Source organism: Pinus tabuliformis, chromosome 7 (genome assembly GCF_031772625.1).
Source record: "Pinus tabuliformis cultivar Carrire ecotype Pingquan chromosome 7, CPIR1, whole genome shotgun sequence".
NCBI classification, from domain to species: Eukaryota; Viridiplantae; Streptophyta; class Pinopsida; order Pinales; family Pinaceae; genus Pinus; species Pinus tabuliformis.
The window spans coordinates 1,834,561,329-1,834,573,474 of record NC_142293.1 but is presented as its reverse complement, the minus strand read 5'-3'; the positions used below and the strand labels follow the sequence as shown (position 1 = coordinate 1,834,573,474).

Below are 12,146 nucleotides of genomic sequence, written 5' to 3'. Positions count from 1 at the left end.
AACAAAACATTTATATATTAAAAAGACACATTTTAAAACAAACTTTTTCATTATATCTGGTCAAAAATCATATCACTGAACTCTTTTAAAAAAAATACAATACTACTTAAAAAAAGATTTGAAAATGTTATTACCATATAGCTCTAGTCTAACCACATTGTTTTGTTGCTTTTAAATTCATGGAAATTTCGGCAAGATTTTAATCAAATTCCGCAGAGATTTTTGTAAATCTAAATTATAGATATCAAACTTCTAAATTTTGGGTGCACTCAAAATTTATCTATTTCCACCCTAAAAAAACATAATTCAAACACAGCTGGTGCAAAATTTTTAAAATTTTTAAACCCAAATTTCAACTTTTGAACAGTAAACACTTCCCTTTCATCCTCGCAACTTAAAGGAAAAGGAAAAAAAAAGTACCAAAAACGATAAATGCCTTCCCGCCTACAAACCCTAACCCTCTCTGTCGCGATGGCCGCCCTCTTCTCCCTACTTCCTCATTCAACCCTGCTTCCTGAATCTCGAATCTAGCATTATCGCCTTCCGACCTGCGCCCAGGATCTCGAATCTAGCATTATCGCCTTCCGACCTGCGCCCAGGGTTCATAGTCATCGATTCCGCTCGTCCGCTACAGGTAAATTTACTATCCCTTACTCCATTCATTTCACAGAGGATGATGTCTACTCAGTTGAAGAGATGGACACGATTGCTCACCAACCAACCCCCATTATTATGCCACTGCCGCTCGATTGCGATTTTTCTGCTTCCTTCTTTTCCATTTTATGCAAAGTCGCCCATGAAGTTCGCCAATTTCTGTAACCAAATTGCAATACCATCCACGACTCCACCAGAGAGGGGTGTTGTAAGTGATTTTCTCATCAGCAAATGTGGCCTAACAGAGGAAGAAATCACAAAATGTTTTAGACATTGCAATCGCTTACTTCGCAGAAAATCGACCCAAAACATGGAAGAAACTTTAGAGTTGTTACATGGTTGTGGTTTGACCACCTCTGCCCAGGTTCGAAGGGTGGTCCTTAAAAACCCTGAATTTCTTTTTCGTAGGAATTTAAAGACTAAGTTCAGCTTTCTTAGAACTATCATAAAAGAAGAAGATATATCCAAATTAGTTGAGACAAGAATATTTAATATCGGAGAGGATAAACTTAAATCGAGAGCTTCGCTTTTGCTAAGATCGGGCTTTAATGATCTAGTGGCGAGGGAACCCCGTCTGCTGAAGATTTCAGAGGAAAAACTTATGGACTTATTTAAACAGGTCGAGAATCTGGGACTGAAGAAGGGATCAAAGTCGTTTCGTGTTGCCGCGTGTGTGATTTTGGGACTAACGAAAGAAACAATAGAACGAAAATTGCAGTGTTTGAGATGCTTAGGTTTCTCAGAAAAGCAAATTTCAGGATTATGTAGTCGGGACCCACGGTTTCTGGCGCTTTCAGAGGAAAAGTTGAAGCGTAATGTAGATTTTATGGTTAATTCTGTGGGACTTCCATTGAATGATTTGGTGAAGTGTCCAAATCTATTTTTGTTCAGCTTGGAGAAGAGGATAATTCCTCGGTATAAAGTAATGGAGGCATTGAAGTCTATGCAAATGCAAGAGTTCAAAAAAGAGATTTGTTTACCAACTATTTTTCATTTGACAGAAAAAGTTTTCTTGGAGAAATATGTGAATAATCATCCTGAATCCTCAATTCTGCTGGATATTTACCATGGTGTGAAAGCTGGAGACATGCAGTGAGATTGTTTCGGTTGACAGGTAAATGATGACTTTTGTGAAATGTTACGACATTTTATTCATGGTTTTAAATGAGTAATTCAGATGTAGTCTTTTATGCCTAATTCATTTGTTTGATGTGAAATATACATGTGAATGGAAAACAATGTTTTTGATTTTCACTAATTTCTTTTCATCTACAAACAATATGTGTGGAAAACAATGTTTTTTATTTTCATTAACTATTTTTCATCTTCATATAATATGGGTACAGGGCTGAAAATAACCAGCCTGTTAATGGGCCATAAATGCAAAGGGCGGTATATGCTCATTTTTAGATTTTGATAAGCCAGTTATATATCTAACTGGAAGCATTACAACCCTTTACATTTATGGTTCATGAGCATGCTTATTATTTATTGTTTATATAAATATATAGTCAGATATATATAATTTTAAAGTTAAGTAATTCATATCATATTATATTTTTATAAAACTATTAAAATATCTGTGAATTGATCTTTGTGGCTTGTAGCCTACAAATGAGCAGCTCCTTTATGACATGCAAGCTTTCAGGTTTATATGGCTGCACAAATGTAGTGATAATGACCACACGTAAATGATATAAAACTTAGTTTTGTGTCATTATAGTAAGCATCTCCAATTATATTCAAAAAAATGTAGTGATAATGATCACATGTAAATTTTGTGTCATTATAGTAAGCATCTTTAATTATATTAAAAAATCGTCAAACTACATGTCAGCTTAGACTTGTGAACCTTGTAAAGGCAAAAAGGCCTTCGGCTTCTTTATCACTTTGCACTTCTATCCAATTTTGAATAATTATGCCACTTTCTTAGTTTTCAAATCATTTTGGATATTCCCTACGCACTCCATTGCTATGCACTTCTATCCAATTTTGAATAATTATGCCACTTTCTTAGATTTCAAATCATTTTGGATATTCTCTACGCACTCCATCGATATATTATTCAACTTGTTGTAGTGTAACACATTCAATGCTTTTTGTCTTTAAAACAATGGAAAGTGCTAGAGAATTCCTTTTGTTGAGAGCATTCCAATAGATCTTCCTCTTCCAAACACTCTTACCAAAACCTTGAGAGAGTTTAACCAAATGCTTTCGTTTCAATATTTTTAACTTGAATGGTTAAGTTTGTTAAATATTTCAAATAAATTTGACAAGTTTTTGTATCCAAATTTGTTTCAACTTTTAAATTTCTCTTCTCTTATTAATGTTAAAATATGTAATTCTTATTTGTCTTATTTATAGTGGTAATATGTAATTCTTATTTGTCTTATTTGTTTATAGATGATTAGGTAGAGTTCATCTTTATATAGAGAGTAAGTTTCCATATATTTAAGAGGTAGCTAGATTTAATTGAATTTGAGAGATTCTAATTCAATTAATTTAGCACTTGTGAAATTACTTTTAATTTAGCACTTGGTATATAATTATTTTTCACGAATTATGTAGGACATAACCAACCCACTCACTAAAATATAGGTGTTGTCTACCAGGGCATTAATTTTGCCTAGATGACAAAAAATCGTTAGAATCTATCTTGCTTTTTTTTTTCAAAAACTATGATAGTAAGAATGCTTGAATCTTGTTTTTGATGGTGGAAATGGATTCAACACTATCAAAAACCTTTGGAGCACCCAAAGTCTTGAAGCTTGATAGTTGTAGCTCGAATTTCCAAAAATCTCCATCGGACTTTTATCAAAATCATGTTGGAATTTCCATTGTTTTCCGGGCAAAAATAACACCTTGTCAGACTACGCTTAAATATATATAGCTACAAAGAAACTAGTTGTTTGAATGACTACCTAAAATAATAGGCTCGACGATCTCTTCCTCAACGCACTTAAAAGATTTAAAGGAGAGTTGTAGTGAATTCAAAACAACATTTTCTAAGCATGGATCTCTTCATTATCCAATGTAACATGTAATCATAGTGAATAATCTATATAAGATAAAGATTATAAACAATCTTTCACAAAACCTGAAAATGAATTATAACACCTTTTTTTTTTTTACAAAAAGTCCATATTATATTAATGACCCCAATTCCTCTTCATCTAACCGCAATTTACAAATTGTATCTTCATTCATGTTCACCTATTACTTGTAGAAACGTGTGCCTCAACATTGAAGTAGGGAATTCCTATATTGACTCAACATTAATAAACTTCAAATACTCAACTATATGATTAAAATAATTACCAAAATGATCTAGCCTAGTGAATTCTTCCCAAATTTCCCCTAAATTTAGTTAAATCACCTCAATATTATCACTTTCTAGGAAACCTTGATCTTTTAACATCTCTCAAAATGGCTTCATATCACCATAGGGCCCAAACAAATATTTAAGTTGAAACACTTATCCCAAGTCTTTTTATCTACAATCTAACTAGATACATGCATTCAATATAGTATTGAGATTGGATCAATACTAACATTCCATCTTATGCACTACCTCTTGAAAGACCCTCAATGCTCAAAGAACAAAAATTTCAACCTGAAAAAGAAGAAAAAACTTCAAAAGCTTTTAAACCTAAACATAGAGTTTTTTGCAGTATGACTATATCTAGATTATACACTGAAAATAATTCTAGTTTGGTATATTTTATTCATAGGTCATGACAAGTAACTTAAATTAAATCTAATTATCAAGGAAAGCTAGCAAACTAGAAGTGTCTTGAATATTATTGCTAATCATATTGTGGCTTGTCTTCATTCAATTGCAACTATCATATTTTTTTGTAAGCAAACCAAAAGTATTTATATTATTAGAAGTTTACATAAAATACATGCATGAAGAAACATGAGCGAACTGTATCCAGGACGAATTGAATTTGTTTGTAAAAAACTGTCTTGTCCTGAAGTAAAGTCAAGAGAGACCATCTACCCTTGGTAGGAAACTAGATGGTCTCTCCGAGAGTTATGAGACCAATTTTAGACAACAAAAAGAGATATCACTGATACTGAGAAGACATGGACAAAAAAAATGCAAGTAAAATAGAGAAGTAATAGAGGTTATGTAAACCTTTCCTTAGAATAGTTAACAAGTCTGGTCGTGTTGGGCCTAAGCTTGGTTGTGATGGGCTTGAGCCTGGTCATGTTGGGCCTGGTTGTGCTAACCTTGATCACTCTGAGCCTTATCATGTTGGGCCTTGTCACACCTTGCCTGGTCTTATTGATCAAGATATTGGAAGGGGTCATCATAGCCTTCTGGTGACCATGAAGGGTGCACCCACTCTACAACGATCGTCCTTGTGTATGTTTCTACCTCCTTCCGAGAGGGTTCACCCTTGCTGGTGTTCACATCGATTATTTGATTGGCCAAGTTTTGCGCTTACACCTTGTGGTTGGAAGAGCTGTGACTACCTTATAGTTTTTGGTTCTTTTTTGAGTCTGTGGGTGTTCAAGGCTGGAAGGCTTGTGATGAAAAGAGATCTTGGGTATTTGCCAAAATCCCCTTTCTTGTAAAAATTTCGATCATGGACCTGTGGGTTATGGCCCCCTAAGTCTTTATTGGAAGCGTTCTAAAAAAAATTGATGCAAGGTAAACCTTTCACGACAAACATCACCAATAACATTTGACCTTCACAGAATTATGTATCTTCGATTCTTCATTTCAACCGAACCAAGGTACCAAATATATATGCGCCTTTTCCCTTTCAACTTACCAAGCTGGATCAACACATCTGCATCCCTGTTGGCTATTTAAAGGTAAAAAACCGTCACGATTTTGAAGAGGCTGTGACTATTACTAATTGCCAAAGTTCCACTGCTTTTTATGCGCAAATTCCCACCGGTTCAATTGTGTTTCCACCATATGTTCGACCCAATTCTCTGCGTCCGGCATTCGACAGCTTCCAACATCGATCATCACACAGTTTTTAAACAGATTGACCGCTATTTAACGCTAACACAAACTTTTACCAGAAACACTCATATATAACAGTTAAACGATATTTAGATCGCCATCGATCCTTTAGGTGATCGATGTCGATCAACAAGCTCGCAACACAGGATTTTACTCATAAATTTAAACTCTGAAAACCCATAAATCAACCTGCGGAAAATCGATATAATATATAGTTTTGATTATGTACAAAAATCGCTTAAATCTAAGGCATTGCAGCCTTAGTCAATAAATCCACACTGATTACATTGTATTCCCACTCGCCCCTCTATATCTCACGCACACAGACTCGCTATAAAGCATTTACAAAGGCGTGAATCAGTTAAGATCCACAAAATCTCTCCCGAAATCACTCAACAAACTTACTTAAATCTCTCGTTGCATTCATGGCAGATAACCACAATTAACTAAACCTCATCGTTCCAGCAAATTAGTTCTGTTTTAAAGCAAATTTTCCCTATTTTTCTCCTTTTGTTCAGCTCCCCTGTCCACGTCCTCCTCACTCCACTTTGGATTCCTTTTTGATTAAGGAGGAGGTTAGATGCTCCTGCATCAGACTCCCGAGGTAAAAAAAAAAATTATGACCTCCTGGTCATATGCTTCTCCTTGTTCTTAGCACTTCTACCCACTACATTCCTTCAGTGGAATTGCCTTCATGATCTTCTGTGAGCTGCAACCAACCTCTGCAGTAACAGTCTCCTCTGTTACACGATACCTCACCAAGCCCTCCACATTCGGTCTTTTGCAATCCCTCTGGTTCTCTTCTCTGGAACCAATTGAGCACACCTTGCTCTAGGTTGCTGCAAATCTTCTCACCTTCCGCTATCGCCATCTGCACGACAGTAAGACCATAAACTCTCCACCTAATCCTCAATTAAATCTACATTTTAGGTGTGGACACAACAAAGTCCCGTACATAGAATACCTACTCCCTAATTTGGCTCCTAATCTATTTCTCTCATATCCTTTTAATTAATAAAAGAATATTTACAAAATCCTCACTTATATAATTTATCTAACAATTTAATTAATAAAATAATAAAAATGTCACACCCCCTTTATTTACATCATTAAAATGAAAATTGGCCTTGATGCTCCTGCATCAGACTCCAAAGGTTGAAATTTAACATGATCGCCTGATCATGTGTTCGGATCTGTGTATGCCTGGATCCCATATCTTGTGCTGCAACTTTCCACTTGGCACTACTTTTCTCTGTTGTTCTTCTCCAGGTTTCCCCACTTTATGCTGCATCGCCCCACTGATTAGGCTTTCACAATCTTCTGCTGTCTTTCTTTTGCTGCCTTTTTCTGAGACATTTTCATCATTAACCTCCTTATCAACTCAATTTTTTTGTCCAGTATTTCCTCTGTTCGCTGATTGTTTCCATCTCTTGATTGCCGAACTCTCATTCTTGCTTGTTCTTCACTTGTTTTGATCGCTTCCTTTTCACCCTTAACGCTGTTTTGCACCTTTTCTGCTGCTGCTACATTGTCTTTTAGAACAATTTCTTGCCTCTGTTTTCTGCATCTGTCAACTTCTTCTTGATTATTATTTATGACAACTAATTTTTCATCCTTCTTCAGCAATCTATCCTGGACATTCATCCTCTGCTCTTTCAACTTCCTCCTTTGAAAGTCTAATTCTTCAACGATTTTACTTGGAACGAATTTGTAGCTTCTGAGCCTTCTAGTGAATTGGAGGAAGTCAAATGAGGGGGAGGAGGAAGGAATGGGATGCCCAGAGCTCTAGGTAGGTTTCTTAAGTCGTTCGAGTGTGAACCATATGAGAGTCTATGTTTGTAATTCGACTTTCCACCCCCTTCCGAACTTCTTCGTGGTCCTAGAGAAGGCGGCCAAGCAACAATCTTATTAGCAACAATGTATGTTATCATTAAACGAGAGGATGAGTGGAGTTTATTGATGTTACTTTGTCATAATGTAATAAAACAATATCAATATAAATGAGTAGTTTAAAGGATGTATGTAATTGATGTGTTTAATGCACTTTTCCTATATTAACCTTTTTTTAATTGCACCCAGAGGCGCTCTCTAGCTAGTATGGTAGAGATGTTGTATTGTAATATCTTGTTTAACATTTTGACTCAATCAAGTTACAATAAAAAAAATAAAAATAAATAAATAAATTATTAACTATTAATAAAACATTCTGATTTAATCAATTTATATAAAAATAAAATAAATAAATAATAAAATAAAATAAATAATTATAATTATAATTATAATTAAATTAATAATTAAACCAGCCTAGATCCGTCTTAACTCCAGATGTACCAAGGGCCAAGAAAGATCAAATCTTTTGAGGTGCAAACTTCTTTTAGAGTGAAAAGAGATTTGTTTCCTTTTGGTGCTTTGTAGATCCAGAGTTAAGAGGAATGTAGGCTAGTATTAGAAAAGATAAGTGAAGTACAATGCAATGACATTTAGGAGTTTAACAATCTCTATGACATATTTTGTTTCATTATTGTTAGATATTTGTAATATTCATTTTGCTTCTCTATTTTTCACTTGTTTCATATTCGAACAAACAAAAAATGAGGTATAGTGCTATAATATTTAACAACTAGCATTTTTTAGATAACATTTTATTATCATTAGACATTTTGTGAATTTCAAATATAAATATTTTAAAAGCATGAACTTATTTTTTATTAAATTCAACAACAACAATTTAAAATATTTTCACAAGAAAGATCCTAGTAAGATATGAATGCATATTGCATTAGTGCCAATCAAACATTTCGAAGAAATTTTGTTCTTTACATGGCTTGACTACGATATTGTGGCATGGCAATTCTTATTATTGTGATTTCTCTCCCAATCCACCTTAACAATAACACTAACAAATTGTTAAATATTTATTAGATCCATAATAGATACAAGATAGTACAGTACAAGCGGATGGGGTAAACTCAATCGGCTATCAGCAAGGTTGTTGGGCAGTTGCATGGCTCCATTTAACTCAAGGCCCAACATAAATACCCTAGGTATGTGAACTAGTCTTAATTAATTTAATAGAAGTAAACATGGTACTAGATGGTGGATGTTTGTACTTGACTATATTTCCTTCACAAGCCATGAGTACATGTTTCAATGATTGGCTATATATGAAGACACTGGTGAGGCCTCAACATTCAACTTAAATCAAGAAAGTCCTGGATTATTAATATGTTCCTTTGATTGCATAAGCAAATCATATCATTAAAAGACTTGTGAAACAAAGAGTTATAAAGTTAATTTCTCACAATTATATAAATCACTTAATCTAATAATAAATGTATTTAAAGGTATCAAAATATTTTGATTTAGATAACACTCATGTCATATTGGAAGTATAATAAATGAAGTCACAAGCCTATTAAGCTATCAAATAAATTATTTTTAATCATTTAATTAGAGTGTGTTTTTTCTTTAAAAAAATGAAAAATAAAAAAAAATAATGAAAATTTAATGTTCCATGGATTTTTCGAAACACGCAACAACCCCATGGGCATTTAGGCGCCCCACTTTCATGTGGGCACACCCAGGGCGCAGGCGCTCTCCTTGCTATGCAAATCAGTGAACACAAATCATTAGGTCATCAATGACAACAAAATATTATCATTTGTTATTTCCATGTTGCATTATCAATATTCAATTATAAATCAAATTTTAACACCCAAACATTATTTTAATTATTTTTCTAAAAATCATTGAGACCCCTCTGTGGGAACTCTGTTTATGGGAAGTCATGGGCCGACCTTACTTCTTTTATGTGGGCACCCCCTGCCAAGTCGGACCGATCCACCAACTCGTCACACAGGCACCCTGGTGTGCCGAGCACGTGATGCCTCCATGGGCACCCTGGCGCCTCGCCTTCGTGCAGGTCTGCCAAGGGCATGAGCGTTCACCTAGTTGTGCAAAACAGTGAACAAAAATCATTAGTTCACAAATGACAACAAAATAGTATCATTTGTTAGCACCATGTTGCATGATCAATCAATTATAAATTGAGTTTTAACACCCAAACATTGATTTAGTTAATTTTCTAAAAATCATTACGAGGCCCCCTTGTGGGAAATCTGTTCAAGAGTAGTCATGGGTCGACCTTACTTCTTTTTTGCGGGCGCCCTTTGCCAAGTTGAACCAACCCACCAAATCGTCACATAGGCGCCCTGACGTGTCCAACACGCGGTGCCCCAATGGGCGCTCGGGCGACCCGCCTTCGTGCGAGTGCGCCCAGGGCACAAGTGTTCCCCCTGTTGTGCAAATCAGTGAACTCAAATCATTAGCTCATTAATGACAACAAAATATTATCATTTTTTAGTACCATGTTGCATGATCAATCAATTATAAACCAACTTTTAGCACCCAAACATTAATTTAGCTAATTTTTTAAAAATCATTATGAAAAACCTTTGTGGGAACTTTGTTCATGGGTAGTCATGGGTCGACCTTCTTTTTTGTAGGTGCCCCTTGCCAAGTCGGTTGGACCCACGACCTCGTCACACTGGTGCCCTGACGTGCTTAGCACGCGACACCCCCATGGTCATTGTTGTCACCGCAACAAACACCCTCTAAAATTTTGCATGCACTTGATTTTGGAGCATACTATGGATCTTGCGATCGGTCGTTCTGTAGTCACTTCTTGGTCAACTGATGCTTTTGAGCTCCCTTCTTGGATTAGAAGTGTCGAAGTCATTTTCTCACACATGCTTAGTGTACAACAAATCCATGAGCGCATTATTTTACGCAAGCTTGAATAAGCATAGCACGGTCCATCAAAATTGTGCCTATGCGATGTCCATCCATGTTGACATCCATTGCACACTGACATTGACAGTCCCTCACCTTGTTTGCGATCGTACTTCTATTTTGGAGAGTTTCTCCAACTGTCGTTTTTGTGCACTTTCACAGTTGCAAGTGTTTATTTCATGTTTACAACTGTCACTTTTACTTGCTTTCCCTTTAATTAATGTCATTTTCATGTTATCTTCACCCCGACATGTGTTGTTTTCACCGTCGTTCGCATATCGCAAGTGTCATTCGCACTCTTATTGTCATATAGCAAGTGTCGTCTTTTGGTGTGGGAATTATTGCTTATCATGTAAAGTGTAGTTTTGGTTTGTTTCAAGGGGCAATCTTTGTGATGATGAATTGTTCTTATTATGAAGGCATGTTTCACACTCATTTCCGAAGTTTCACGCATTGTCACACAAGTGTTTTCATTATCATTGCAAAGTGTATCATTAGTGTCGCATCTGTCATAACTCGTCATAAAGGTTGTCGCACTAATGGAAGTATGTGTTCATGTGTTCTAGATGATCTATGTCGCGTTTTCAAGTGTCTAAGTGTGTGATCATAGTCAAGTCCTATCACTATTCACATCAGTTTCACAGGTCCCATACTTAGCCAAAACTCGGAAAATTCCCAGCAACTTAGCCTCATTTGGCCTTCCTGAACTACGCATTGCGCAGTCCCAACCATCGAGCTGCAACCTTGCCTCTTGACACTACACAATCCATAGTTCCAGCCTCTTAGGAATGTGCAATGCGCACTTTCAGTACTCAAGCCCGAGCCTTGGCCTCCAAAATTGTGCAACTCAACCCTCCAACCTGGCCCCAACTACGCATTGTGCAATCTCTGAGCTCAATCTCAAACCCCGAGCTCTTGAAATGTGCAATTGTGTAATCATCATGCCTTCTCTACCTACCATAACTTTGTAGTTCGCTGAAGCAATGGAAAATCCCTCAACGTGGCGCAATGACTCCCAAAACTGTGCAATTTCTCTCTCAAGCCCAATTAGTCCTACTCATCCATTATATTAATTCTTGCATTGGTTGCGCAGCTGGGGTGGAAGATCCACCAGATGGATGTAAAGACAACATTTCTCAATGGGGTTGTTGAGGAGAAGGTGTACATAGAGCAACCAGAAAGTTTTGAGACATTTGATTAAGAGTCTCATGTGTGTAGACTCAAGCAACCGTTGTACAGTCTCAAACAAGCACCCCATGCTTGTACACCAAGATCAACAACTATCTCACTGGCTTCATCGAAAGTGAAGCGAATGCAAACCTCTATCACATATTTGTAGAAGGTAAATTGCTTATTATTGTCTTATATGTTTGATCTGGATCTTGGGGGGAGGCCCCCAAGATATGAAAAATTGAAATGATAAAAGAATACAAGAACATGTAGTAAACAAAACCACAAATAAATTGTTTTTATTAAAACAGAGAATAATTGTTGAAACTACATTGTGGTGGGAAATCTATCCTTTTACAAAATGTGACTTGTTATTTATAGTGTTTTTTAGTTACAATACCATGGGTAAATTCCATGGATAGGTAAATACCATGGGTCAGGGTAGATGCCACCTACAATACCGTGGGTGGATGAATATCATGGGTGGAGGCCACTTACCATACCATGGGTGGATGCCACTTATAATACCATAGGTAGATTCCATGGG

At 36.1% G+C, this 12,146-nt stretch overlaps 1 protein-coding gene across 1 annotated transcript; it reads left to right on the top strand.

Moving 5' to 3' along the window:
• The first annotated feature begins 964 nt into the window (after positions 1 to 964).
• On the top strand, positions 965 to 1,750 carry LOC149255760 (transcription termination factor MTERF15, mitochondrial-like). Its single transcript, XM_089455130.1, has one exon. It carries the CDS (start codon positions 965 to 967, stop codon positions 1,748 to 1,750), a length of 786 nt encoding a protein of 261 aa, XP_089311256.1.
• The last annotated feature ends 10,396 nt before the right edge of the window (positions 1,751 to 12,146 follow it).